This window comes from Marmota monax, unplaced genomic scaffold (assembly GCF_021218885.2).
Source record: "Marmota monax isolate L192 unplaced genomic scaffold, Marmota_monax_Labrador192_F-V1.1 WCK01_AAM20220418_F8-fsc00157, whole genome shotgun sequence".
In the NCBI taxonomy this organism is placed as follows: domain Eukaryota; kingdom Metazoa; phylum Chordata; class Mammalia; order Rodentia; family Sciuridae; genus Marmota; species Marmota monax.
The window spans coordinates 3,196,808-3,224,699 of NW_026694573.1; the positions used below are offsets into that span (position 1 = coordinate 3,196,808).

Below are 27,892 nucleotides of genomic sequence, written 5' to 3' on the forward strand. Positions count from 1 at the left end.
ATACAAGCCTGAAGCTTTGCCACTTCCTGGCACCAGGATTGCTAGTGTTGTTCTAAGAGAATGGAGTCTGGAGACTGACTTTCTGGATCTATCATCACGCAATGCCTCGGTTTTCCCATCTTGGACACGGGGATGATAGGAAAATTCTGAAACACACTACAACAGGATGCACTTTGAAGACATTATGCTAAGTCAAATAAACCGGTCACAGAAGAACTGAAACTGGGACCTCCTCGTGCCTCCCTCGCCGGCTCCAGCGCATCTATCTGGTCTGAGTTCCTGGAGCACCAACCTCTAGGACACGCCTCCCCTCAACCACGCCCCCACCCTCTCGCTCCACTCACCCCTGCCAGGCTCAGCTGCTAAGGCAAAGTGCCCCAGCGCTGGAGCCGCCCAACACGGACTGGTTAAATATCTATCGTCAACGTTTTTGCTGTGTCTGGGACTTGCAAGTCTGGTCATCGCCGCCGCCGCCATGGGCCTGGAGCTCTACCTGGACCTGCTGTCCCAGCCCTGCCGCGCTGTGTACATCTTCGCTAAGAAGAACGGCATCCCCTTCCAGCTGCGCACCGTGGAGCTGCTGAAGGGTGGGCCCGGGTCTGGGGTTTTGGGAACTGAGAGATAGGGAAGGGTCACTCTGGGAGGCACAAAAGCTTAGGGCCACTTCCCATGCCACCCACTTCCTGGGGACATCGCTGATCTGGCTTTGGAAATCTTGTGAGAAAGGAGAACCAGCAAGGAGATCCAAGATTTGGGACTCCCCTAAATTCTGCTGTCCCATGGAATAGACAATAGGGGCTCTGCTGAAGCCAAATGATAGGGTGAGGAGTTGAAAGGCCTGGCGCCCATGAAATAGGTGTGACCTGGGCCTTAAGATAGACGACCTCCAGAAAATAGATGGTTGAGAGAGGAGAGGGGTTAGGGAACCAAATGTAGTTAGGTCCCTCCCTTGTGGTCCCCAGTCCTGAGACTGACAACAACACAAAGAGGAGGCATTGCTTTGGGAACTTGTCTTTCCAGCTCTGTCCTTTACACTGTCCCACAGTGTATTGAGGTCCCTTTTGTCCCTTCCTTCTTCTGCTCCTCCTGTTTTGCCTTACTTATCTTGTCCTCTGCCTCCCTTTCCTGCTGCCAAGGGAGACTGCCCCCATGGGGTGTTCTGGGAGAAGGACCCCCCCCCCCCCTTGGTGAAACCTGCAGCCTGAGCAGGGGTGATTGTTTCTCTTACAGACCTGTAGGGGATCCTCAAGGATAGCTGACAGACTCAGGCTCAAATCTGGCAGAGGTGGGGTGCTAAGAGGAGGAGGCTGCAGAATATAGGTGGTGTTGGGTGGTCAAGCAGGGTGACTCTATTTGGCTCAGCTTTCTGGCTGAGTTCTCCCAACACCAGGTGCCTCTCTTTTGGCCTTTGTGCCTTTTCAAGCCTGTCCCTCTGCCTGAAACTTCACTTCTACCCAACCTCCTCTGGGGATTGCCCACTTGCCTTATTCAGGGACTGCCTTTACAGAGTATAGGGCAAAGGAAAGGGCATGGTGGACAAGGGGATGTCAAGTTGGCTGTCAATTATAGAGGTGCAGAGGGAGAGGTGCCTTTTCCACCAGAAAAGGAGGGGAGGATGCCTTTAGTGGAGGAACAGTCTGAAGGAAAGAGGGTAGCCTCAAGGGTGGAGGGAAAAGATGATCCAATGTAGCTTTGAGGAGATTCCACTTGATCCAGGGTTAATGGTGAACCACTGAGGGCCATGGGGCAGAGCAGCAATAGACTTAAGTGATCTTAGAAGCTTTTCTGAGAGTGTCTGAAGGAGCAGAAACCATTAAAACAAGCTCAATGCAGAGACCAGGTTCTCAAGGGACACTGGGTCGTACCTTGCAGGAGTTGTGGGTAGGGCAGGAAATTAGATTGTCCCAGCTTCACCAGAACCTGAAAGCAGGGCCAGCTCTGTAGTCCTAGAGCCTAGGTCAAGGGGAGCAAGGGAACATAGATGGGCAATAAAGGTTGATAACAAGTAAATAGATAGCAGAGAAAAGCCAATTTTTTAAAGTGTTTCGTCAGACTATGGGGTACAGGTGCTGTTGGAAGTTAGAGATCCACTCAGGTGACCTGCCCTTGCAGCTTAGGGACACTCTAAGCATGAGTTTATGAAGCTGGCAATGGTGAAAAGAGGAGGCCTAAACATCATGCCCTGCACATTGAGCTCTGTTGTGGGGGTGGAGAGGGGTTGGACAGGGGTAGTGCCCGTGAGGACTTGTCAAAGGATGTCAAGGTATATTTTGTTCCAGCTGCTGGAACAACCACCCCCCTCCTTCCACTGAAGCCCCCCACCAGTTTGTCCCATTCAGGAAAGCAGACCAGTGGGGAGAAGAACCATGAAATTGGGCCTGAGCATCATAGGGAGTGGGCCCAGTCTACATGGAAGGCTCAGCCTTCTCTTCCCACCCCTGTCATAATGGGCTCTCCACAGGCCAGCACCTCAGTGATGCCTTTGTCCAGGTGAACCCACTGAAGAAGGTACCAGCCTTGAAGGATGGGGACTTCATCTTGACTGAGAGGTAATTGGGAACCTGGGGCTTCTGCCAGGCCTTAGCAGAACATCCTGTCCTAACCCATAGATAGTTATAGACAAGGAAACTAAAGAACTTAGAGATGAAGGGTTCCTTTGCCCCCATATCCCACAGAGAGTTGGGATTGGAAGCCAGACCCCTCCCTACCTGTCTTCTTTTCCAGTTGGAAAACCAGGTACCTACTTTACTTCTGTTCCTGTCTCTTATTTGTTGACAAGAGTATCCCTGGGACAGAGATTTGGAGCAGGAGTGGATGACATTTCACCCACTATGGGGGCATCCCTCTGGCAATCTTAGATCAGGATGGCCTGGTGGTATCTGGATTACCCAGTGTCTCCATCTCTGGAGCCACTGTAGCTTCCCTATAGGTCTCCCTTCTGGGAGACCCTCTATACATGTGGATGTTTTATATCACAGCAAATCCCAAGAAGTTGAAATCTCCCTCTTTAGGAAATGCCAAGCCTTTTCCCAGTTCTGCCCTTTTGTCACATGAGTCACTTTTTCCAAAGCAAGGAGAACCTAGAATTTTGAGATTTCAGAATCTCTGAAATTTTGAGATGCATGCACCCCAGTGAATTCCTCTGGCTTTCTCCCAGCACCATTCTTTCCTTTCTGCTGCCCCCTAGTATCCTGAGTCCTTGTGTCAGCTCAGAGTTGAACACCCTTGTGTACCAGCCAGGAGCAGAGAGCAACTTCTCCATTTCTCTTCTTTCACCCTGGAGAGGTCCATACTAATAGGGACCCACTCAGAGGTGCCTTGAACAATTATCTGGGAGCAGAAGAAGCACCAAAGAATCTTGCTCAGAAAAACTGAGGCAGTAAGCTTGGGTGTGGATGCAGGAATCTTAATAGGGAACATGAGCCAGTGGCAGATACAGAGATTTTCTTACTTTTGGGTTGTGATACCCAATCATTGGGTTACACCAAGTTCCTGAAAACTTTCCTATAGCCCCAGTGAATACATTCTCAATGTCCTTTAAGGATCATCCCCATCCCCATGCCATGACAGCCCTCATAAACCAGGGTTGGAGAAAAAAACTAGAGGCCATGCCTGTTCTGTTGTTCTAGGATTCTGAGCACCCAATGTTTCCTGAGTAAGGTTTTGTTTTTTATTTTGGTACCAGGGATTGAACCCAGGGGCACTTAACCATTGAGCCACATCTCCAACCCTTTTTATTTTTTGAGACAGGTCTTGCTAAGTTGCTTAGGGCCTTGCTTAGTTACTGAGCTAGCTTTGAACTTATGATCCTCCTGCCTCAGCCTCCTGATCCACTGTGATTATAGGCATGCGCCATAATGGCCATCCTGAGTAAGGTTTTAAGGGGCTGAGCCACGGTGGTTGGTTTAGATAGAAGCTGATTCTTAACAGAAAGAATGACATAGAGAATAGAGGGATGACGATGTTCTTTTTGAACGATCAGGTAATCTGAGGCTGGTCTGAATGACAATGAATGAGAGTATACACAAACCAGAAAGGACTGAGTTTCCTCAAGGCTCATTTAGATGCCACCCCCTCTAGGAAACTCTCTCTGATCCTCTGATCAAAAACTGTCTCTGAACCCTTAAAGGGATACTCTGTTGTGAGATTTTCCCTGGTGGTAGGAAAAAGTTGGGTATTAGCCCCAGAAAGACTCCCAGCTTTGCCAATAAGAGCTGTATGCCCTGAGGCAAGTCTTCACCTTTCTAAGCCTGCCTTCCTTCTCTGGAAAATAAGGCTTAACAGATTGTCAGGAAGATCAAAGAAGGTACTGGGTATTAAGTCCCTAACATAGTGCACTTCCCCCACCCATTTATATACCCCCCCATGCCCACAGTGTGGCGATCCTGCTCTATCTGACACACAAGTACAAGGTCCCTGACCACTGGTACCCTCAGGACCTGCAGACCCGCGCCCGTGTGGATGAGTATCTGGCATGGCAGCACACAACTCTGCGGAGAAATTGCCTACGGGCCCTGTGGCATAAGGTGAGGCTGGAAGGTTGGGGGATGGGGGGATAGTTAGGACCTTATCCCAAAGGGATTTGGGCAACATCCAATTCACTTCAGTTAGGGTATTTCCTACAGTCCTGTTTTCACTTCACTAATTATTTCTTCTGTTTTACTCAGATAGCTGTTAAGCCCATAATGGTATACTTTATTTAGGATATGTAGATTCATTTCTAGAAATTTTATTTGGCTATTTTTTTTTTTTAGTTTCCATTTCTCTGCTAAATTTACCATCTGTTCACCCAGGCTTCATTAATCTTTTTTACTTTTTTAACATATTATCATTGTTACTTAAAACTCTTTACCAGGTACTGTGGTGCATGCCTGTAATACTAGGTGCTCAGGAGGCTAAGGCAGGGGGATCGTGAGTTCAAAGCCAGCCTCAGCAATTTAGTGATACCCTAAGACACTTAACAAGAACCTGTCTCAAAATAAAATATAAAAAAAGGCTGTGTATGTGACTCAGTGGTTAAGTGCCCCTGGGTTCAATCCCTGGTACAAAAAAAGAAAGGAAGAAAGAAAAAAGTCAGCTAATTTCAACACCTCAGTCCACTGATTTTTTTCCCCCCTCTTGATTATGGATCACAAATTCCTGCTTCTTTATATGTTTCATAAGATACTATTGAATGCCAAATATTATATATAAAATAAAAATAGAGATTGAAGTATATAATAAACACTCCCAGGAAGGGATTGTACTTTCGTCAGGTATCCAGGGCACAAGGCTTATCTTCCAGCTAATAAGGAGGTGGGTTGGGTTGTGGCTTCAGGTAGTTTCAGTTTGTCTCTTGTTTCAAATACAGATAGTCCCCAACTTACAGTGGTTCATTTTATAATTTTTCAACTTTAGGATGGTCCATTCAGTAAAGACCATACTTTGAATTTTTATCTTTTTTTCTGGCTACTGATATGCCATATGATATGCTCCCTGATGTTAGGCAGCAGAAGCAGGCCATAGCTCTGGTGTACTTAGTAACAGTGTTACTAAGCTATAATGTTTAGTACATTAGCTATATTAAATGCTTTTTGGACTTATGATGTTTTCAAATTAATGATGGGTTTATTGGGACCTACCCCTATCATAAATGAAGAAACACTATATTTTGAAGGTGGGACTGTGACACTGGTTCACTTCAGCAGGGCTCTGGAATCTAAGCACAGAAGATAAGAGTGATAGGTGATTTCCAGGGGCTTGGGGAAGAGGTGAATGAGGAGTTATGATTAATAGGAACAGAGATGAATTTTTGCAAGATAAAAAGAGCTCTGGAGGGGCTGGGATTGTGACTCAGAAGTAGAGTGCTTGTCTAGCATGCGTGAGGCACTGGGTTCAATCCTCAGTACCACATATAAGTAAAATAAGGTATTATGTCCACCTACAACTAAACAATAAATATTTTAAAAAAGAGTTCTGGAGATGGCTCCACAACAATGTAGATCTACTTAAACTATGTACAGTAAACTATATACTTTGAAATACACCCTGTGAAAGTTGCTGATACCAAAATGGAGTCACTTATGTCAAACTCCAACAAAATGCAGATGAGGAAGTTCATGTAAAAAGAGCTTTCATTAATACATGCTTGTAACCGGTTATATCACAAGACATTCTTTTTTAAAAAAAAATTGTAGTTATGGATAGAGACAGACTGCCTTTATTATATTTGTTTATTTTTTTAATGTAGTGCTAAGGATCGAACCCAGTGCCTCACATGTGCTAGGCAAACACTCTGCCATTGAGTCACAGCCCCAGCTCCAACATTCTTCTCCCCTACACACTTTCCACATTTTTGTTGATGCATTATAGTTGTACATAATGATAGAATCTGTTGTTATATATTTGTGTGTGCACACAATATTACATTATAATTTGGCCAATATCATTCCCCAGCCCTTTCCCACTCCCTCTGATCCCTGATTCCTTCCGCTACTGATCTCCCTTTGATTTTCAAGAGATCCACTCCCCACCTTTCTTTTCCTTTTTCATATCTAGTTTTTTTTTTAATGTAGTGCTGAGGATTGAACCCAGGGTCTTGCACGTGCGAGGCGAGTGTTCTACTGCTGAGCCACAACCCCAGCACTGCCCCCCCAGATTGGTTTATTTTGTTTAACATAATGAATGGTCTAGTTTCATAGATTTTCCTGCAAATGACACAATTTTATTTTTCTACTGAATAAAACTCCATTGTGTATGTATACCACATTTTCTTTATGCATTCATCCACTGATGGATATCTAGGCTGGTTCCATAGTTTGGCTATTGTGGATTGCGCTGGGTATGTATGTATCATTGTAGTATGATGACTTTAATTCTTTAGGATAAATACTAATGAGTGGTATAGCTGGGTTGTATGATGATTCCATACCTAGTCTTTTGAAGAATCTCCATACTGATTTCCACAGTGGTTGTACTAATTCGCAATGCCACCAACAGTGTAAAAGTGTTCACTTTCTCCACATCCTCAACAGAATTTATTATTATTTGTATTCTTTTTTGTTTTTGGCACCTTTGTCTAGTATCAGATACCTGTATTTATGTGGGTTTGTCTCTGTGTCTGTTTTGGTGCCAGTACCATGCTGTTTTTTGTTACTCTAGCTCTGTAGTATAATTTGAGTCCCAGTGTTGTGATGACTTCAGGATTGCTCTCTTTTGCTCAGAATTTCAGAATTCCTTTGGCTATTCTAGGCCTCTTATTTTTCCAAATGAATTTTAGAACGGCTTTTTCTAGTTCTGTGGAGAATGTCATTGGTATTTTGGTAGGGATTACATTGAATCTGTAAAACAGATTTTGATAGCATGGCCATTTGTACAATATTAAGTCTGCCTATCCAAGAACATGGGAGGTTTTCCTATCTTCTACCGTCTTCTTCAGTTTCTTTCTTTGGTGTTCTATAGTTTTCATTGTAGAGGTCCTTCACCTCTTTGTTAGATTAATTCCAAGTCTTTTGTTTTTGTTTTTGTTTTTTTTTTTGAGGTTATTGTGAATGGAATAGTTTTTCTAATTTCATTTTTAGCAGATTCATTTTTAAAAATATTTTTTTATGTGGTGCTGAGGATCAAACCCAGTGCTGGGAGACATTGATTTTTATGGCAAATTATTACTTTGCTAAATTTGTTTATTGGGTCTAGAAGTCCTCTGGTAGAGAATTTTTGGTCTTCTCAATATAGGATCATGTGGAAATAAATAGAAATAATTTTAAAAAGAAATAATTTGAGCTTTTTTTAAAAAATGTTTTTAGTTGTAGTTGGACACAATACCTTTATTTTATTTTTATGTGGTGCTGAGGATTGAGCACTCTACTACTGAGCCACAACCCTAGCCCTGACATTTTCTTTTCCTATTTATATTCCTTTAATTTCCTTTTTTTTTTTGCCTGATTTTTCTGGCTAGAGTTTCAAGGACTATGCTGAAAAGGAATGGTGAGAGTGGGCATCTTTGTCTTGTTACAGTTTTTAGAAATGCTTTCTTTCATTGCTTTTCAATTTTTAGGAAATGCTTTCACTTTTTCTCAGTTCACTATTATGTTGGCCTTGGGTTTGTCATATATATCCTTTACAGTGTTGAGGTAAGTTCCTTCTGTTCCTATTTCCTCTAGTGCTTTAAACATGAATGGGTGCTGTACTTTGTCAACTGCTTTTTCTGCATCCATTGAGATAATCATGTTATTCTTATTATGAACTCTATGGGTAAACTAAATTTATTGATTTTTATATGTTGAACAAATCTTGCATCCCTGGGATGAAACCCACTTGATCATGATGCACTATCTTTTAAATGTGTTTTTGTTTATGGTTTGCTAATATTTTATGAATTTTTGCATCTATTTTTATCAAGGATGTTGCCCTAAAGTTCTCTTTCCTTGATGGGTCTTTATCTGGTGTTGGTATCAAGGTGATATTGGCTTTGTTGAATGAATTGGAAGTGTTCCTTCCGTTTCTATTTCATGGAATGATTTGGGGAAGATTGATATTAGTATATTATATTCTTTGATGGACTGGGAACACTTGGCTGAGAATCCATGTGATCCTAGATTTTACTTTGTTGGAAGATTTTTGATAGTTGCTTCCATTTCATTACTTGATATTGATCTGTTTAAGTTTTCTATATCTTCATGGTTCATTTTGGGTAGCTCATATTTTTTGTCTAGGAATTTCTCAATATCTTCAAGATTTTCTAGCCTTTTTGAGTGTAAATTTTCAAAATAGTGATTTTTTTTTACCTCGAATTTTGTTCATTTCAGTCTTCTTTCTCTTTCTTTTGGTTAATTTGGCTAAGGGTGTATCAATTTTGTTTATCCTTTCAAAATACTAACTCTTCATTAATCCTTTATTTTTTTATTCTTAATTTCATTAATTGTGGTTCTGATTTTAATTATTTCCTGTCTTCTACTGATTTTGGTGTTGAAATTAAGTATTTCTAGGGGAGGGGAGGGGGGATAGTAGAGGATAGGAAAGGCAGCAGAACACAACAGACACTAGTATGGCAATATGTAAATCAATGGATGTGTAACTGATGTAATTCTGCAATCTGTATATGGGGTAAAAATGGGAGTTCATAACCCACTTGAATCAAAGTGTGAAATATGATATATCAAGAAATTTGTAATGTTTTGAACAACCAACAATAAAAAATTAAAAAAAATAAAATAAAATAAAAAAGAAATTAAGTATTTCTTAATTTATCCCCTGATTTCTTCTGCTACCCATTAATCATTCAAAAATGTATTATTTAATCTGCAGATGTTAGAGTGGTTTCTGTTTTTTATTTTGTCACTGACTTCTAATTTCATTCCATTATGATCTGATAGGATGCAAGGAATCTCTGTTTTTTTGTATTTGCTAAGATTTGCTTTGTGACCTAAAATATGATCCATTTTAGAAAATGTTCCATGTGCTGCTGAGAAGAAAGTAAATTGAGTCATTGGTGGATGAAATATTCTATAGATGTCTGTGAGGTTCCATTTGATTGATAGTATTTTTTAGTTCTGAAGAATGTTTATTTAGTTTATGTCTGGATGATCTATTTAGTGGTAAGAGAGGTGTGTTGAAGTCACCCAGTATTCTCATATGGTTATATGATATCATTATATTATCATATAATCATATTTGATTATTACTATTTAGAAGCATTTGTTTTTAGTATGTAGATGCACCATTGTTTTGGTGCATACATATTCATAATCATTATGTCTTGTTTTTTTAAAAAATATATTTTTTAGTTGTAGATGGACACACAGTATCTTTGTTTATTTTTATGTGATGCTGAGGATCAAACCCAGTACCTCACACATGCAAGGCAAACACTTTACCACTGAGCTTCAGCTACAGCCCATGTCTTGTTTTTTGATGATTCCCTTAACCACTGTGAAGTCACCTTCATTATCTCTTCTGATTAATTTTGGCTTGAAGTCCACTTTGTCTGATATGAGAATAACTACCCCTTTTCTTTACAAGTACCATTTGCATGGTATAGCTTTTCCCATCCTTTCACCTTCAATTTGAAGATGTCTTTGTCTCTAAGTTGTGTTTCTTGAAAACAATATATTGTTGGGTCTTGTTTTTTGTATGTATGTATTTATGTATGTATATATGTACGTATTTATTTATTTATTTATTTATTGAGACTGAGGTACTTAACCACTGAGCCACAACCCTAGTCTCTCCACACACACACACACACACACACACACACACACTCCCCCACCCGCGCCTTGTTTTTTGGAGACAGGATCTCACTAAGTTGCTTAGGGCCTCACTAAATTGCTGAGGCTGGCCTCAAACTTTCAATCCTCCTGAGTCAGCCTCTCTAGTCACTGAGCTTGTAGGTGTGCACCACTGTGCCTGGCTTGGTCTTTTTTTTTTACCCAATCTGCCAATCTATATCTTTTAATTGAAAAGTTTTGATCAGGTACATTCAATGTTATTATAGAGAGGTGATTTTTATCTCCTGCCATTTTGATTTATTTCTAATGGGTTTTTTTATTTTCTTTCAAATATTTTTTAGTTGTAGTTGGACACAATATCTTTATTTTATTTATTTTTATGTGGTGCTGAGGATCGAACCCAGGGCCTCACACGTGCCAGGTAAGTACCCTACTGCTGAGCCACAACCCCAGCCCCTATTTTTAATGTTTAATTCAGACTTGATTCTACTTTTTTTTTTTTGTTTTGGTATTTTAGATTGAACTCAGGGGCACTCAACCACTGAGCCACATCCCTAGCTCTTTTTATATTTTTATTTAGAGACAGGGTCTCACTGAGTTGTTTAGGACCTAAATTGCTGAGGCTGGCTTTGAACTTGAGCTCTTCCTGCCTCAGCCTCCGGAGCCCCTGGGATTACAGGTGTGCACCACCATGTGCAGCTTGATTCTACTTAAAAAAAAAAATTTCCACTGGTTTATTTTTCCAAATGAGCAAAAGGCTATTTACAAATAAGCAGATCTCCAATCACGTATATTAAAATGGCAAGCCTACTAAATGTTTGAAATATAAATGAAAAAAATGATTAAGGCACATTTGATCTATGAGTTAAAAACAAACATTCTGGTTTAATGATAAAGTCATTTCACTTTTGTCCCTAAAACACATGAGCACTAAAATTGTCCAAGAACACTTAATATTTAGTACAATAGGAATGTAAAAATTAACGAGGGAGAAAAGTGTCTTCAAAAGGAAATCTTTGGAGATTGGATTACTGCAAATAAAACATATCAACTACACTCCTGGTACACATAAATATTAATATTAACAGGCACTGATGAAATGGCAGAGCTCTAAACAATTGATATTAAATAAATTAAAGGTATTCAGATGCCTTGATTCTCCTTTAATTGAGTATTATTCCAGTTAATTCGTCCCTATATTGGTTTTCATTTTTATTTTTCATGAAATATTGAGTTTGTTTTGTTGGTCAGCCTTTGTGGTTATGAATTCTTTTAGTTTCTGTTTATCCTGGAAGGTTTCTATTTCATATTTAATTCTAAAGGATAATTTTGCCAGGCATAGTAATCTTGGCTGGCACCCATTTTCTTTCAAAGCTTGATATATTCCAAGCCCTCCTGGCTTCTAGGGTCTGGGTTGAGAAATCAGTTGAAATTCAAACTGGTTTACTTGTACATATGATCAGTAATTTTTCTCTTGCAGCTTTTAAAATTCTGTCTTTATTCTGTATATTAGGAATTTTTATTATAATGTTTCTTAAAGTAGATCTATTATGATATGTCTTTTTGGAGTTTTATATGTCTTGAATTTCCATCTCATGACTAAGATTTGGAAAATATATATTTTATCATTGAAAATATTGTGCATATCTTTCGTTTGTATTTCAGAGCCTCTTGTACCCTAATGATTCTTAAATTTGGTCTCTTGATGTTATGCCAGATTTTTTTTAATATTCTGGTCATGATCTTTTCTTTGTGGTCAGCTTTATTTTCAAGATTATGTGCTTTCTCTTCAAGGCCTGAAAAATCTGTCTTCAAAGTGGTCTAATCTTTCTGTTGAATTTTTAATTTGGTTTATTGAGCCTTTCATTTTTGGGATTTCTGTTTGATTATTTTTTAGGATTTCTATCTCTTCATTGGAATGATTCACTTCCTATATTTTCTATTCTTACCTCTTCTTTTAGCCACAGATTATTTTGTGAACTTCTCTCTCTTAGAAACCCTGGTTTGGGTGACTATCCAAGTATTGATACTTTAACTCAATGTGTGGCCTCTGCTGATCTCAGTACCAGCACCACTTTGAGAGAAGTCACTGAATCCTACTTACCTCAATCACTTTAGAGCCAAAGCACATATTATATAACCTATGAAAATTAAAAAAAAAAAAAACTTGTTGATAGTGTTCTCCACAGTTCCTCTAATCCAGGTATAAACTTGAGGAAAGTTCTGGAGCAAGTTGAAAAATTAGTTATGTCTAGTTATTAAGTATAATAAAATTTCTATAACATTATATGAAGGCTGAAAGGGGGAAGAAGAAAGATTAGGCAAGAAAGAAAAAAAGAGGGGAGGAAAGAAAAGATAGAAAATCATAATAAAAACAAAGATTAAAATAAATATTAAAAACAAAGGAGAAAGAGGTGGATGGGGGTATTTTAGGTAGCAACAGATGGTAAGAAGAGGGAGAATAGTGAGCAAGAGAAGGAAGTATAAATTTGAACTAGGAAAATAAAGAAATAGAGAATGATTCCAATTAATGTTTTAAACCATAAGGAGAAACACACTGAAATGGGTTGAAGGTACAATGTTGGCTATTAGGGTAACAATTATCAATCAAGATAAAGAGTGATATATATGCTCAAATTTGGCATTAGAGTTATTTACAGTAAACCATGTCAAGGCAAAGAAAATTCTTGTTGAACCTTGGTTTGAATTTCATTAGGATTTCAGACATTTAGAAGATGTCCATCATCCTTTGACTTTGGATCCCTCCAATGGTTCTGGGGGCACAGGAGCCACTCCCCAGTTGCTATGGACATCCCACCAGTGTGTTCTGGTTTATCAGGGACTTGCTGCTGATTGCTCAGAGGGTACAGAGGGTATGATGCTATGTCTGTTGGTTGTTTCTATTGTGTGCAGAAGTTTGGGAGTCAGGACTCTAGGCTGTCCCTCTGGTTGCTGTGGGTCACTGTGTATCCACACCCCTTTACAGGATCTTTTTCATGGTAAGGTAGAGCCTAGTGGCTCTCTGCAAGCACAGGCCCTGGGGTTGTGGATTCTCTGCAGGTGATCTGTGGTGCAGAAATATTCCCCCTGGCTAACACAGCTCACTGATGATGGATTCTTCTGTCTCAGCCACCTGTGCACTGCAGCCTCTGAAGAGGTGGCCTCCAACAAGACTGAAAAGCACCAGCTAGGTCTGTCTTGTGCTTTTGATGCAGCCAAGAGATCTAGTAAACTTGAGATGGTTGAGGCTGCTACCTGTGAAACATGGCATGCTGCTTTACAGCAAACTTCTTCTAAGTAGAAGGAGTATACGCTAAAATAATGTTAAAAAGTAGAGTATGGAAAATAGACAAACCAATAACATGGTTGTTTATTATCATATCAAGTATTATGTACAGCACATAATTGCATGTGCTATACTTTAGCATGACTGGGAATGCAGTAGATATGTTTATACCAACAGCACCGCAATACATAATACTTTATATGATAATGGATGACTAAGTTACCAGTTTATGTATTTACTTTACTATACTTTTTTATCATTGTTTTAGAATATATTCCTTCTACTTATACAAAAAAAATGACTGTAAAATAGTTCATTGTGTTATACCAGCAGTAGCTCATCCATTTCTTGTTTACCATGTCTCTTGATTTCTTCAACAGGCCATTTTGAGTGACTGACCTATGCCAATAAGGTTTAAGTACACTCTGTGATGTTTATACAATGATGAAATCTCCTAATGACGCATTTCTCAAACCATATCCCCACCATTAATCGATGCATGATTGTACATCTTAGGCTAGTTCCCTCCCCACAAAGTATTAAAACCATTGTTCAGGTCCCCATTTGAGTGGTTCTCAAAGAGGTTTGAGTAATTTTGTCTGATATCCCAAGGGCTCAGCCAGTCAGAGATCAGGGAAGCAAGAATATACCTGGGAAAAGAAATCCCTTGGAAATTTCCTTGCAGGCCTAGCTAGGTCATGGAAAAAAGATGCATAGAACCAAAAAACAACTCCAAAGTTGGGGGTCTTATATTCCTACAACCATGGCTAGGCTGTTCTCTAACCCCCCACTTTGTCTGCCCCCTCACCAGGTGATGCTCCCTAATTTCCTGGGCGAGCAAGTATCTCCCAAGACACTGGAAGACACAATGGCTGAATTGGATGTGACCCTGCAGTTGCTCGAGGACAAATTCCTCCAGAACAAGGACTTTATTGTCGGACCCCACATCTCCCTGGCTGATCTGGTAGCCATCACTGAACTCATGCATGTGAGTGCCATGGGTAGTGTGGGCCCACTAGATGGAGGTGCTGAAGTCCTATTTATGCTGTCCACACCTGGCTGAGAAATTATGCTTGTGCATGGAAATCCCTGCTGGAGTACTGGGGTCCACAGACCAGACAATGAGGTAGGTCCTCAGCTTTACCTCACTCTATTGTCTTCTTCCTACAGCCCGTGGGTGCTGGCTGCCAGGTCTTCCAAAGCCGACCCAAGCTGGCTGCATGGCGCCAGCGAATAGAGGCTGCAGTGGGGAAGGACCTCTTCCAGGAAGCTCATGAGGTCATCCTGAAGGTCAAGAACACTCCCCCTGCAGACCCCACCATAAAGCAGAAGCTGATGCCTGGAGTGCTAGCCATGATCCAGTGAGCTTGGAGCCCCCCCCCGCCCCCCACCCAGCCCTGCACTGTGAACATGTTCACAAAGCACCTTCATTTCCAGTGTGCTGTGGAAAGCAAGCCCAGAGAGCAAGAGTTACTTGCCCTGATCCCACTGCCAAGGCTCCATCACAGTCATGATAAGGACACAAACCCAGACCTTTAATCACTGCATTTTATTTTTTAAGTTTAGAGAATAAACCTAGGTTCAGACTTATTTTGTTTCTAGCTCTGTATAATTTATTCCCTTCCTCTGTCCTTGATCCTGGTCTTGGTCTCTATCTGAAAGACAACCCCCTTTCCCAGTGAGGGTTGGCTTCCTCCTGATGGTTGCTAAGAATGAAGTCACAAATGCCCTGTAGCCTTCTAGTTCCTGGAGAATGATTTGTCATACAGCATAGGGGTCTGTAGGCATCTCATGTGTTATTTACAGGCATGTTTACTGATCCATCAGTTGGACTGGCCAGTCTCCCAGGACATGGCCCTTTGGCATGTAGTATTGTTAATCACCAGTCCTGCATCTGTCCTGAGGAATTGGTCAGGAGGAGAAAATTCCTGAGTACAGGCTTTCAGGGGCTTAAATGCAATGCTTAGGCACTTAGCTACAAACTGTAAACAGGAACAAAAGTCTCACATTGCATTTTAGAATAATATTCTGGTTGCCAGTGGGATTTGGATTGGAGGACAGCCAAGGAGGAAGCAGGGAGATTGGATGTTGCAATAATTAGGGCCAAAGGTGATTTGTGAAGAATTGGCAAGCAGTGAGAGGCAGAGAAGAGTGGAGAACTGGCTCCTTTCAGTTTGGAGAGGGCTGCAGCACTAATATCTTAAGAAGACTTTCCTGGTCCCTGATGGGGGGATTGAGATAAGGGAGAAATAAATGTTTCTTAAATGGGGACTATTTGGAACCAGGAAGACAAAGATCTTCTTAAGCTTCCCAATAACTTATCCTCTTGCCAAGAGACATTCTCCTAATCTTGGATTTGGGATCGGGGTCTTCACATCTTGGAAGGCTCCCAAGGGAAATGGTAGTGCCATAATCATAGGCCTTAGGAGCTCCAGAACTGCAGTTGGAACTGGGCATGGTAGTGCACACCTGTAACTTCAGCTATCTAGGAGGCTGAGGCCGTTTGGTCTCAAGTTTAAATCAGTCTGGGCAGCACAGAGCCTGTCTCAAAATTTTAAAATAAGAAAAAAGGGCTGGGGATGTAGCTCAGCGGAGGGAACCATGGTTTAGCATGGGTGAGGACTCAGATTCAATTCCCAGTACCAAAATCAAAACCAAGACAAAACAAAAACATGCAATTGGAGGAATTTGGCCTTGCAAAAGGGGTGGGGAAGTTCTGTACAATCCCAGGCACACCCGCTGACCTCTGGTTAGGCCGCACAGGGCTCTAGCTTCTTGGGGAGAGATTAGCGGGAGTGTAATGAAGACCACCCTAGGGACTGGAGAGGAATAAACTCATTCCTTCACAAAGTGTAGGGCTGGCCTCAGTAGAGAGCAAACAGCCCCCCCCCCCCATTCTCCCCAGTCTCCATCCTGAGAGCTAGGCCCAGGCACGGGTGGGAGCGCTGCTGCACATCCGTTCTTTCTCTTTTTGGACCCCAAGCCACTCCTCTTCCGGAGGGTGGAGGGAGGAGGCTTGGGCTGACAGCAGACAGCACAATCTTTCCATCCTAAATTCTCTGAGGGTCTATGTTGGAAGTGTCCAAGGTAAGTCTATGATCACCTCTCTCTCTGCTCCATCTGACAAAGATGGATTTTGAGTCCAGGGATGGTATCTGACCTGGCAGCGAGACCCGAGGTGGTCGGTACCTAGACCCGCCTGTCTGAGCCCTCTCCAACTGGGAAGAAATCTTTCAGCCCAGATTCTCTGAGCGGGGTGGAGGGGCAAGACAGTGGGGACGCCACTGATTGGCCCTAAGTTTCTTGAGCCCTCCAATGAGCGGGGAGGGCGTGGTCGGGCCAGGTTCCCAGTTGGTTGAGCTCTGTGGAGTAGGTGTTCAGCCATTCCTGCCCAAAGTTCCGGTTACGGCTCCTGTCCTTGGCCTCCTCGCCAGACCCGTATATCTGCACGCCACTTCCCCAGCCGACCCACTGCCGACCTCGCCATGGGCCTGGAACTCTATCTGGACCTGATGTCCCAGCCCTGCCGCGCTGTCTACATCTTCGCCAAGAAGAACGGCATCCCCTTCCAGCTGCGCACCGTGGAACTGCTCAAAGGTGGGCTGGGTAGGCAGGCTGGGGAGTATGGGCTGAGTGTGCAGGCGGTCCTCTCCCTGTAGGCGTCGCTTCGTGGTCAGGTGTACAAACTAGAGGGAAGCCCAGCCTCTCCAGTGTGGAAGCCTTTGCGTCAGTTGTCAATTGTGTATTTTTAAGAACCCTAATCTTTGCCTAGTGAATACAAGACATTCTTCAAAACATAGAATAAAAGGGAGAAGGCAGTCCTTGAATAGAAGAGGCAAGTGGAGAAAGAGCCAGACTATCCTCACCTCTAGGATTGGAGAAAAAGATCGAAATACCTCTTCGTTTCCAAGATGAAGTTGTCCCCATCTGTTACGTTTCTGCATCCTCCGGCAGGAGATGGCCCCCACTTGGAGGTCTTCTCTTTGCTCCTATCTACCCCATCTAGTTCTCTTCTACTTTCATGTCTTCCTTGCCATTCTTCGGCTTTTTTTTTTTTTTTTTTTTTCCTTGCTAATGACTTGCTCCTGTCCCTGGTGGTTTCCACCCACTGGCAGGGCTCTGAGGCCTGTGGCAGGGCAGTAGGGAAGGCCAGCACTCTTACCTTAGAAGCAGTGTTGCTGGTCTGACTGACCGGGGAAAACAGCTGCAGCAGAATCTAGTAAAGGAGGCAAGAGGTAACCAGCCCAGGTGAAGGCCCCTGCTCAGCTGAGCCCTCCCATTGGCCCAGCGTGAGCCAACTGCTATGGGACATAGTGTGGGTACAGGTAGTTTCTGGAGGTAGAGTGGGCAGGGAAATGTGTCCATTCAGTGTAAGGAAAAAGACGCCCATAGGTAAGTCTATGATCAGCTGAAGGCTGGCTTGGTGGAGGCCCCCTGACTCCATACATACTAACTGGGCACTTAATGTACCCTCCAGCATTAGCCTGGGCTTGGATATAGGGTCTGTGGAAGTGATTCAGACTTGGAAGCCCATTTGTTAAAATATTTTTTATTGTAGATGGACACAATACCTTTATTTAGCTTATTTATTTTTATATGGTTCTGAGGATCGAACCCAGGCATACATATGAGGCAAGCATTCTACCACTGAGCTACAACCCCAGCTTGGGAACCCATCTTGAGAAGGGAGTTTTGAGGGTTTGGCATGGGAAAGAAAGAAGTGCTGAGCTGTTAAAGGCTAAGTGGCTGAATGGGGTCCGTGTTCCTGGATGGACAGATGAGAATAAGAGTGGCTGAAGCTCTGGGATTGTGAACAGGTCACCCAGCCTGGTTTGAAGGGCTTGATCCCCCTCCTTTTCCCCAGGGTAGGAAGAGAAATCAGAAGGGAAAAAGTAGAGCTCAGAGAGGGGACTAGAGTGCCTGACATGGATGGAGCTGGCTGAGGTGTCAGGTGGATTATGCTTCTAGAATATCACCCTCTCCTGGGGCCCAAGTTGAAATTCTGCTTGGCCCAGGCTCCATTTGTGTGGGCACAGGGAAGGTGGAGTGATTTATGATCCAGAGACAAGCACAGTGTTCACCTCTTCCTCTATGCTCCCAAAAGCTGGTACCTGAATTTAGAGGTGGGGGCAGCCAGAGACTTCAGAAGACTTGGAGTTATCCACATTTACCTCACTGGTCTCTCCTGCAGGTCAGCACTACACTGATTCCTTTGGTCAGGTGAACCCCCTGAGGAAGGTGCCAGCCCTAAAGGACGGGGACTTCACATTAGCTGAAAGGTAATGGATCCCTGGCCTGTGGCCAAGCCTGTGGGGCCACTCAGCCAAGCCTGTCTATGTTCACTGTTAATGGCTGGGACCACAGCTTGTGTGTCCCAAATTCCCATGGAGCTGCAGGGTATAGTGTGGGCAGAAGCAGACAGAGGTGTCCAGGGCTAGGAGGGGCTGTTGAACTTATGGAACACCTGTTTGCCCCTGTATAATACAGATAAGAAAACAGATGGGAGAGGGCAGGGATTTCCACAAGATTGTAGGTCAAGACTGCTTTCAGGCCTCTTCCCTGCTAATCCATGCCTCAGAAAGAAGGAGAATGCTAAATGTGGAACAGTGGCAGCACTGGGTATCTCAAAGCAATCACTGCTTCCATATATCCTCAGGGTGAGTGATGTTTCCCTGGGAGATTAAGGAAACACCCAATGAGCTCAGTGGCTATTTACCAAGCATCCATCAGCATCAGGCACCATCCAGGCCCTGGCCTTGTACAGAGGACATGTCTAAGCCCTGTGGTGCTCACATTCTAGAGGAAACTGACAATCATGACATAAACAAGTGGGGGTTCTGTGGAGGAAATAGGTGAAGGTGCAGTTTTGAGTGGGTGGTCAAGGGAAGAACTGCTGAGGGGGTGGCATTTGAGCAGGAACTTGTTGCCTCAGATGCAAGGTATAGAGAGTGTTCTGGTTGGAGGGAAGAGCAAGGGAGAAAGTCATTAGGTGGGACCTTGCTTGGGGTGCAGGCTAAACAGCAGGGATTTGATATGGCTGTGTTGAGAAGGGCAGAGCAGGAAAGGGGAGGGAAGGGGAGGGAAAACCTGGGCTTTTCCCATAGGTGAATGGGACCATTGGAGGGTTTGAGCAGGGGTGTGCCACGACCTGCTCTGTTTATTTAGAAACTGGTGAGGGACTTTGGTTGAGAGATTAAGAAAAACACACAACATTTAGACAGAAAAGCGGGATCAGGTGGAAAACTGAACTCTGAACTCTGACTGAGAACAGTGACCTAGAGCTGGCTTCACTTTTTTTTTTTTCGGTACTGGGGATTGAACTCAGGGGCATTTGACCACTGAGCCACATCCCCAGCCCTATTTCATATTTTATTTAGAGACAAGGTCTCACTGAGTTGCTTAGTATCTCGCTTTTGCTGAGGCTAGATTTGAACTTGCTTCCTCCTGCCTAAGCCTCCTGAGCCACTGGGCTTACAGGTGGTAACTCTGTACTTTTGCACAGAGGAATGTTAACCCTGTACAGGGGAATCCCAGTGCAAGTGCACCACAACCATGAGGTAATCTGACATCTTAATTCACATCACCACTCCCTACAGAGGAGAGCTATGTTTCCTCTTATATGTGAAATGATCTCCCTGCCTGGGGTGAGAAGTCTACCAAGGAAATACAGGAATAAGGTGCTAGGCCCCAGGTCAACATGGTGGTGGTACACCATGGGGAATGATTGACTCTAAGTTCTCTTCAGAGTCAAATAACTGCATGATCTCTAGAAAGGCTGGACATGAGTGGGAAAGATGGGAAGCCAAGGTCAGCCCAAAGGGTTGGTGACTGAATGGTGGTGGTATCCTTTACCAAGGTCACAGAGTATCTTCTTGTTGAAGCCAGATTCATGCTCACAGCCACTTGGCTGCAGAGCCTGGGGTTCAGGCACAGTCCAACACCCAGGGAGGCACAATGAGCTCTGGGGGTCAGGTTGCACACACCAGACCCAGTAGGGAAACCGATGAGAGGAGGTGAGGAAGAGTTTCCTGGATGAAGGGGCTAAAAACTTTGAGCAGGTAGGGAAAGGGTGAGACCGGGTGGCAAGTAATGTCCTCATGTCACTTAGGAGAATTCTCCCAGTCTCAGGAGAATCGGGAGGGGCGGTACCCTTGGTGGCTCTGTCCATCCTTTGGATATGGTGGGGAATAGTATTCAAGTTGCTCTAATCCCTCAAGACTCACTGGGTACCCTTTCCTCCTGGAAGTCTTCTCTGAGTCCCTGGCTCCTTCCGAAATCCATGGCATTTTATTTCTCATTTGGCATCCTTTGTTCAGATGATGAGATGGCCCAGTGTAGAGCTGTGTGACCCTGGGCAGTCACTTGACCTCTCTAAGCCTCTCGTTCCTGCTCTGCATAATGTGGATAGTGAAAATGCCCCACCAAATGGCTGAAGAGTGACCAAGGCATGTCCTCTACCCCTGCCATATTCCCATAGTGTGGCCATCCTCTTGTATCTGAGTCGCAAGTACAAGGCCCCCGATCACTGGTACCCCCAAGACCTGCAGGCCAGAGCCCGGGTGGATGAGTACCTGTCCTGGCAACACACCACCCTGCGGAGTTGCTGCACCAGGGCCATGTGGCAGAAGGTGAGTCATGGGAGACAAGGACACCTCTCAGAATGTTTAGGTGATGGTGCTATTTAGAATCTCCACTCACAATTGAAGAGAGATCAGCAGAGTAAACGAAAAGGATCAGGGAGCAAGAAGAGGGGGGAAAGGGGAAATAATGGGGAAAGATATCGGACAAATTATTATATCTTGTGTATGAATGAACATGTAACAATGAATTCCACAATTATGTATATTTATAATGCATCAATAAAAATGTGAAAATAAATAAAAACTTTCATTCACATACAAGACCTTAGAACACCAAATTTTGGAATACCAGAGACTGCCAGTCACAGTGTTGATGAACATGGACTAACTACGTCCCAGGGTGTTCATACGTATTACTTGAGAATTCTGGAGTTAGAGGTGGGGGGGATTTGGTCAGATGACTGTTGCACTGGGGAGGGCTCTGTGTTGAGGAGCCATGTAAAGCTTTATGGAGGAACATCTTGGGGAGGAAAAAAAATAAACTGTGGGACTGGTATTGAATGGGATAAGGGCAGGAAAAAGGATGGGCATTAAGTGAAGCCTGACCTTCTCTCTGTCTGCGGGCCCACCCAGATGTTGTTCCCTATGTTCCTGGGCCAGCCAGTGCCTCCTGAGACACTGGCAGCCACTTTGGCTGAGCTGGATAGATGCCTGCAGCTGCTTGAGGACAAGTTCCTGCAAAACCAGGCCTTCCTTACTGGGTCCCATATCTCTGTGGCTGACTTGGTGGCCATCACAGAGCTGATGCATGTGAGTTCCATGGGGTAGGGTGAATAGTGAGAATTCCTGTGGGGAGCTAATGTCTCCACTTATATTTCCTACCCTGGAGGAATCACTTCACCCTCTAAGCATCAATCTCCTCATTTGTAAAATGAATCTTCATAAGCCCTCACTGCAGGGATGTTGGGGGACTTCCCAGTGTGCCCTGGGAGGGGGACCCCCAATTTCTCACACACAGTGGAGGAGGGAAAATTCAATCTGAGAGCCCTAAAGCAGTCATGCTGCCTTGTGCTTGGTTATACACAGCCCCCTACCCACTTTCTCCTCCCCATAGCCTGTCAGTGCTGGCTGCCAAGTCTTTGAATGCCGACCCAAGTTGGCTGCATGGCGCCAGCGTGTGGAGTCTGCAGTAGGAGAGGACCTCTTCCAGGAAGCCCATGCAGTTATCCTGAAGGCCAAGGACATTCCTCCAGCAGACCCCGCCTTGAAGGAGAAACTGAGGCAGTCACTGCAGGGTTTGTTGCAGTGAGTGAGTGGCCCTGGCCAGTAAAATTACCAAGGGAAATGCTGGGTTGTCAGAATAAAGAGATGAAGCTGCTTGTTTCCTTTGCTGTAAGCAGGACATGTCCACACAGTCTGTTCACAGTTCTGTCCAAGTATCAGATTTGTATTCCTTTTGTGTCTCCATGCCACTTTTATTCGGCTTCTACCTGACCTTTGGAGAGAGCTTTAGTAAACACATAAATGGCCTTATCCCTCTTCTTTGGAAACTTTCCATGTATCCCCACTTCCTTGAAGTTAAAGTATAAGTCATTGCATGTGGCATTAAAGATCTTGCTCTCCTACCCCTATAAGCCTCCCTGCCTCCTAACTGCATTCATTTCAGACCCCTGTCCTAGTCCTACCTTGGCCTCCTATCTTTGGCTCATGCTGTTCCCTCCTCACCTTCTCTGCCAGATACTACTCTTGTTCTTTGGCATTTGGCACCATGTTGCTTCTCCAGGGAGACATCCCTCACCTCTCCATCCCCAGGGAAGAACAGCTGACTTTATGGGATCCTCAGCTCCAATGTTTCCCTCCTTCAGTCCTGGCAGAGAGCAAGCTCCATGGCCCCTGGGCTTAGCACATGTCATAGATGTCGGGTGACCCTGTGCAGAAGTCTGATCTGGAATGGCCTTGGTCTACTAAGTCTCTCTCCCTCTGTAGGAGACAGGCAGGGTACAAGGCTGTTTCATGAACCTCTTTGCAGAGAGGGCAGTCCCTCGTTAGGAAAGCCCTGTTTCTGGCCCCAATAGCCTTGTTCCCCATACCTATTCCTGATCCCAACCACTATCTTCTCTATGCCCAACTCTAGCTCCCAAACTTACCATGGTTTAAGTCTGCATCACAGCCTGCTTGTTCTTATAACACAGACCCTCTGATAGCTGAGTCATTGTATAAATAAACTGCTAACAGAATTAGCAGGGTAATGACAATCTCTTAGCCCACATGTCTTCCTACGAAGACCACTTTGATATGCACTCTTAGAATTTCTTATGTGTGATTGAACAGATTGTCTTGTTTTAAACAACTTTTGCCACCACTCGCACAAGAGGCAACAAAGGAGGAGATGCCCTTGCCCAAGGGTCTTTCACAGTCTCAAATGCACCTGCACTTGCCACTACAGGGTCTTGATTTAACATCTGAGCAGCCATCTTAAATATTAACCACCATCTAATAAGTTTCGCTTTCCTGTATTTCCTCTTACCCAAACTCCCCCTACCCCCATTATTGACCTACCACGTTATACCATAACTCTAAGCCAATCCCAGAAGGACACCATCCCTTGACTCTGGAACTGCTCTTGGTGCCATTGACCTAAGCCATGCTATTCCCCACCCACCTAGCTCTGATGCAGGCACCTGAGTCTATCCCTTAGGGCCATAACTACAATCCAAACCCCTACCCCACAAAAGCTGAACACCCAACTATCTCGGGTGCCTCTCTCCACTCTATAGAGGGATGGCCTTTATTTGTCAGCCTTGACAAATAAACCTTTGTGTGGATATCTACCTCGTCTCTGTCCTTCATTTCTCGCTCTCCTGCCTCTTGCTTGCTCACTTTCCTTTCAGTTACCGGGATTCCAAACTGAGAGAAGGGCAAATTCCCATATTGAAGGTGAATTCTTTGACTATGAAATGGTGGCAAATCGTTTAAAAATAAAAACAAAAGTTAAACCTGTGTGTGGCAATGGTTATTAGGGTCGAGTGAACCTCTAAAGGCCCCTACAGACCTGTTTGTATTGGGAGTATTCAGACCTGCACATTAGTGAAGCCAGAATTAGACATGCAGTCAGCATAGATAGGTAAATCAAGTCACGCCAGATCAAGGAGGCCAATTTTGAGTGAGTCCGGGAAGTTGGACTCACAGTCCCCTGAAGGACTGAATGTTAATTCCTTCAGAGCTCTCCCTCTGCCCTTATCAAGAACTTGCCCCTGCCTCCAGCCTGTTGCCAGTGTAACCTGTCCCAGGAATTGCCCCTCCCTATAGGGAGCCACAGGTTATTAATTAATGTGTCCTTGGCTGCTTCATCCTGCCCTTCTCCCTTCAGCCCAACTGTTTCCCACTTTTTGGCCCTCCCACCAGCATTCCCGGGCCTAGTCACCCACGCAGGAAGGAGAAGGGGAAGAGGGCAGGAGAACAGAGGAAGCCTAAGACATAAAAAGGGCAGAACACCTCACCTATTAGGATACCAGCTATGGCCCCACTTTTCCCTCCCTGAAAAAGTCTATGTTACCCCTTCTTAAAATAAACCCTGCTCTATATGCTACTGTGAGGAAGCAGAACCTGTCACTGATAACCAGCAGTATCATCGTAAGCATGGATTAGGAATAGTTTAGCGCAACAACTCAAAGTCAGGAAAGAGAAAATCACGACAGGCCGCCGCGCCCAGCCCCCCAGGAGTGGGCAGGCCGAGAGTGGCCAGCCTCCAGTTCAAGGTGGGATTACACCTAATTTACTGGGAGGTAGAACTACAGGAAATTTGGTGCCCAGCTAATGTGACTGAAGGGATGGGGTGGAACTCTGGAAGCCAATCGGAGAGCACTGGCTCTGCCCAGCCAATGAGGAGCTTGGTTACTGCGGCGCTCCGCCCTCTCTCCGTATTCAGCTACTGGAAACCGGAGCTGGACTCTGCGTTCTTCGCTGTAGTCCCTCTCGCTGTCCACCGATATGCCGTTCATTGAGCTGGACACCAACTTGCCTGCCAACCGCGTGCCTGCTGGGCTGGAGAAGAGGCTCTGCGCGGCCACCGCCGCTATCCTGGGCAAACCCGAAGACGTGAGCAAGGGTCGGGTTTCCCTGGGAGCTTGGGAGCTAGGGGTCGGGCCCAGTCCATTTTCTGCCTCTCCACAGGGACCTCCCCCCCATACACCAATCTTCTCCCCTGGGACTTTCATAGGCCGGCCAACCTTTGACCTTTCGTGCCCCTGACGAACCCGCAGCCCTCTTTCCCCGGTCTGCCCTTGTCGCATGTTCCCTGCCTGACCTTCGAGGGCCCATCCCGGTGTCTTGACCTCAGACCCTTTGCGTCCTGGCTCTCACGCGGTTCCATGCCTAATGCCAGCCCCACCGGCCCTACACTCAGGTGAAACTTTTGTATCCCTCGCAGCGTGTGAGCGTTACTGTGCGACCGGGTCTGACCATGGCACTGGGCGGAACCACAGAGCCCTGTGTCCAGCTGGTGGTCTCCTCTATTGGCGTCGTGGGGACTGCAGAGGATAACCGTGGCCACAGCGCCCAGTTCTTTGAGTTCCTCACTAAGGAGCTGGCCTTGGACCAGGACCGGTGCGTAGCAGTAGTGAGGATCCCTTTGGTACTGATGTGCAACCAGAAATAGTGATCTTGTTTCAGGATCCTGAGATTGAGGGAAAGAACTTTGGCCTAGATGTCTAGGCCCAATTCTGGGTCCCTCACAGGTGGGGGACCCAAGAGAAAACTAGAAATGAACCATCTCTACTTTCTAGCCTCCTCTTCTGTGAGCAGAGAGAGGAAGGTTAAACGACCTCTCTTCCCCCAAACCTGGAACACTGTGTTAAGGTTAAGATTTCCTGCTGAGTGAAAAATATTCCCGAGCCAAGCCTATGTCTGTGAGGAACTAAGGGCATGAGAAACTTAAAAGGACCTTCCAAATGAAGCCCTTGTTGACTCAGGGAGGCTGGTGAGGAACAGTTTCTCCTAGTGGGTGTTCAGATTCTTAGACTGGGGAGAGAGAATAACTCTAACAATAAATTATGCATTAATGCCTACAGAGTGCCAGGAACTCAGCACACATGATCCCATTTGATCTGTTCAAGCCCTGACCCCTTAGTGAAGACCTGCCATCCCATGAGACAGATGACTGCATTTTGCTGACTTGGCAGATGGGGAAACTGAGGCTGTCATCTGCTGCCAACCACCCATCCCCTGCCAACCTGTCTCCATCCCTGGTGCTCTTCACCAAGAATTTTCTGTTATCTCTGTGAAAAGGGCACATTCAGTTATTCTACAGACTTTATGGTCACCCTGTGCCTGACCCTGAGTCAGACTTTGAGAAAAGAGAAGTGCCTGATGCCTTGAGCATACCCCATGCAGCCTGCATCTAGGAGGGAAGACTGTCCCTCTGAGCCCACAAACTGGTAGACTCAAATGAGCACATAGCATACCCACTGAGGCCATGGTTTGTGTCTCTCTTGGGTGGGCCATGCTGATGTGCAGCCATCATCTTGTACTTGATAGTCCCATTATCCTGTTTGGGACCAGGAGAAGATCATTAACTTGGATGAGCAGGCTGGTAAATAATTCATGGGCTGATGAGGGAGCACCTGGTAGGTGTCTTGCAAAGTGAATTTTTTTGAAGGAGCTGACATCCTTTCTCTGTTTCCCAAAGGATAATTATCCGCTTTTGCCCCTTGGAACCCTGGCAGATTGGAAAGAAAGGGACCGTCATGACATTTTTATGATTGGCACAAAGGATCCAGGGCATCTGTGAGTTGGCTGCCCCTTCTGGAGTATACTCTTGGCAGAGTCAAGGCCTAGTGGATGTCACCTTTGGGAACCCTTGTGCAGATTTGTCTATGACCTCATAGTTTTTTTCTCCCATATCCTCTTGCCAAATAAACAAGGAGCTCTTCAGCATTCAAACATGAGTTCTTTACTTCCCTACTCCACTCCCCAGCATCCTGGTCCATTATGGACAGAGTGTAGGTTTATAAAGAGGGGACCCTAGGAAACATGGATGTGGGATGTTTCCTATCTTCAGGGCTGCTGTTTGATATATTTATAGTGCTAAAATATGTGGGTGGGTCACCCAGCCTGGAGGTTCTGCTCTCTACACCCATGTGCAAAGGGTGGGAACATGGGGGAAGCTGTTCTGGCCTGGAACTTTCTGTACTCTGCTGATATCCTGAGAATCATGACCTCAGTCTGGGTTGACCTGGACCCTTACTTGTCTTTAGTTTGCTGTGCTAACCAAAAGAATAGGGTTAGCTTCATTTCAGGGAACTTTCTTGGACCTCAATCTGCACCTTGATTCTTGCTGAGAATTCTCTGGAGCGGTTCACTTCATATAACCTATGCCAAACATGGGACATACAACGTCCACCAGCATGCCAGCTGTATAAATGCTGTGTCTGCAAGTATAAACTGGATGAATGTCATCCCTGCTCCCCATCTAAATACCAGATCATGACTTTATGTTTCAAAGTGTATACAGGTTGAGTGAGAGGAGTACAAAGGAAGTCTCCATCTCTAGCTTTCCAGTGTTCCATGCAGAGTTTACAGTTCATGACCCTTAGATACTAATTAGCACAGTTGGAGGTGCGATGATTTATTTTTAGTGCATCAATGAAATAGCAAATTCAGATTTTCATTTTCTGGGGCTGGGGATGTGGCTCAAGCTGTAGCGTGCTCGCCTGGCATGCGTGCGGCCCAGGTGTTCGATCCTCAGCACCACATACAAACAAAGATGTGTCCGCTGAAAACTGAAAAATAAATATTGAAATATTCTCTCTCTTTCTCTC

General features: G+C 44.6%; 2 protein-coding genes across 3 annotated transcripts; both read left to right on the top strand.

Moving 5' to 3' along the window:
- The first annotated feature begins 375 nt into the window (after nt 1-375).
- LOC124077008 (glutathione S-transferase theta-3) lies at nt 376-24,074 on the top strand. 2 transcript variants are annotated; one of them, XM_058571774.1, is made up of 10 exons: nt 376-587; nt 2,462-2,549; nt 4,376-4,526; nt 14,306-14,482; nt 14,665-14,855; nt 16,958-17,091; nt 18,686-18,773; nt 20,972-21,122; nt 21,708-21,884; nt 22,189-24,074. In XM_058571774.1, exons 1-10 carry the CDS (start codon nt 476-478, stop codon nt 22,381-22,383), a joined length of 1,464 nt encoding a protein of 487 aa, XP_058427757.1. In that variant the 5' UTR covers nt 376-475; the 3' UTR covers nt 22,384-24,074. The 2 variants fall into 2 exon arrangements, with proteins under 2 accessions (XP_058427757.1, XP_046277119.1); XM_046421163.2 differs by lacking the exons at nt 376-587; nt 2,462-2,549; nt 4,376-4,526; nt 14,306-14,482; nt 14,665-14,855 and adding an exon at nt 16,457-16,581.
- Nucleotides 24,075-25,005: 931 nt separating this feature from the next.
- Ddt (D-dopachrome tautomerase) lies at nt 25,006-27,014 on the top strand. Its single transcript, XM_046421165.2, has 3 exons — nt 25,006-25,172; nt 25,504-25,679; nt 26,761-27,014. Exons 1-3 carry the CDS (start codon nt 25,065-25,067, stop codon nt 26,831-26,833), a joined length of 357 nt encoding a protein of 118 aa, XP_046277121.1. The 5' UTR covers nt 25,006-25,064; the 3' UTR covers nt 26,834-27,014.
- The last annotated feature ends 878 nt before the right edge of the window (nt 27,015-27,892 follow it).

What these genes read in the sequence shown, in the direction of transcription:
- LOC124077008 (XM_058571774.1), top strand. Translation starts at nt 476, where the DNA reads ATGGGCCTGGAGCTCTACCTGGACCTGCTGTCCCAGCCCTGCCGCGCT. An exon ending in GGAGTGCTAGCCATGATCCA is followed by an intron (nt 14,856 to 16,957) that starts GTGAGCTTGGAG and finishes CCACTTCCCCAG; the next exon opens with CCGACCCACTGCCGACCTCG. An exon ending in CACCGTGGAACTGCTCAAAG is followed by an intron (nt 17,092 to 18,685) that starts GTGGGCTGGGTA and finishes TCTCTCCTGCAG; the next exon opens with GTCAGCACTACACTGATTCC.
- Ddt (XM_046421165.2), top strand. Translation starts at nt 25,065, where the DNA reads ATGCCGTTCATTGAGCTGGACACCAACTTGCCTGCCAACCGCGTGCCT. An exon ending in TCCTGGGCAAACCCGAAGAC is followed by an intron (nt 25,173 to 25,503) that starts GTGAGCAAGGGT and finishes TATCCCTCGCAG; the next exon opens with CGTGTGAGCGTTACTGTGCG. An exon ending in CTGGCCTTGGACCAGGACCG is followed by an intron (nt 25,680 to 26,760) that starts GTGCGTAGCAGT and finishes TGTTTCCCAAAG; the next exon opens with GATAATTATCCGCTTTTGCC.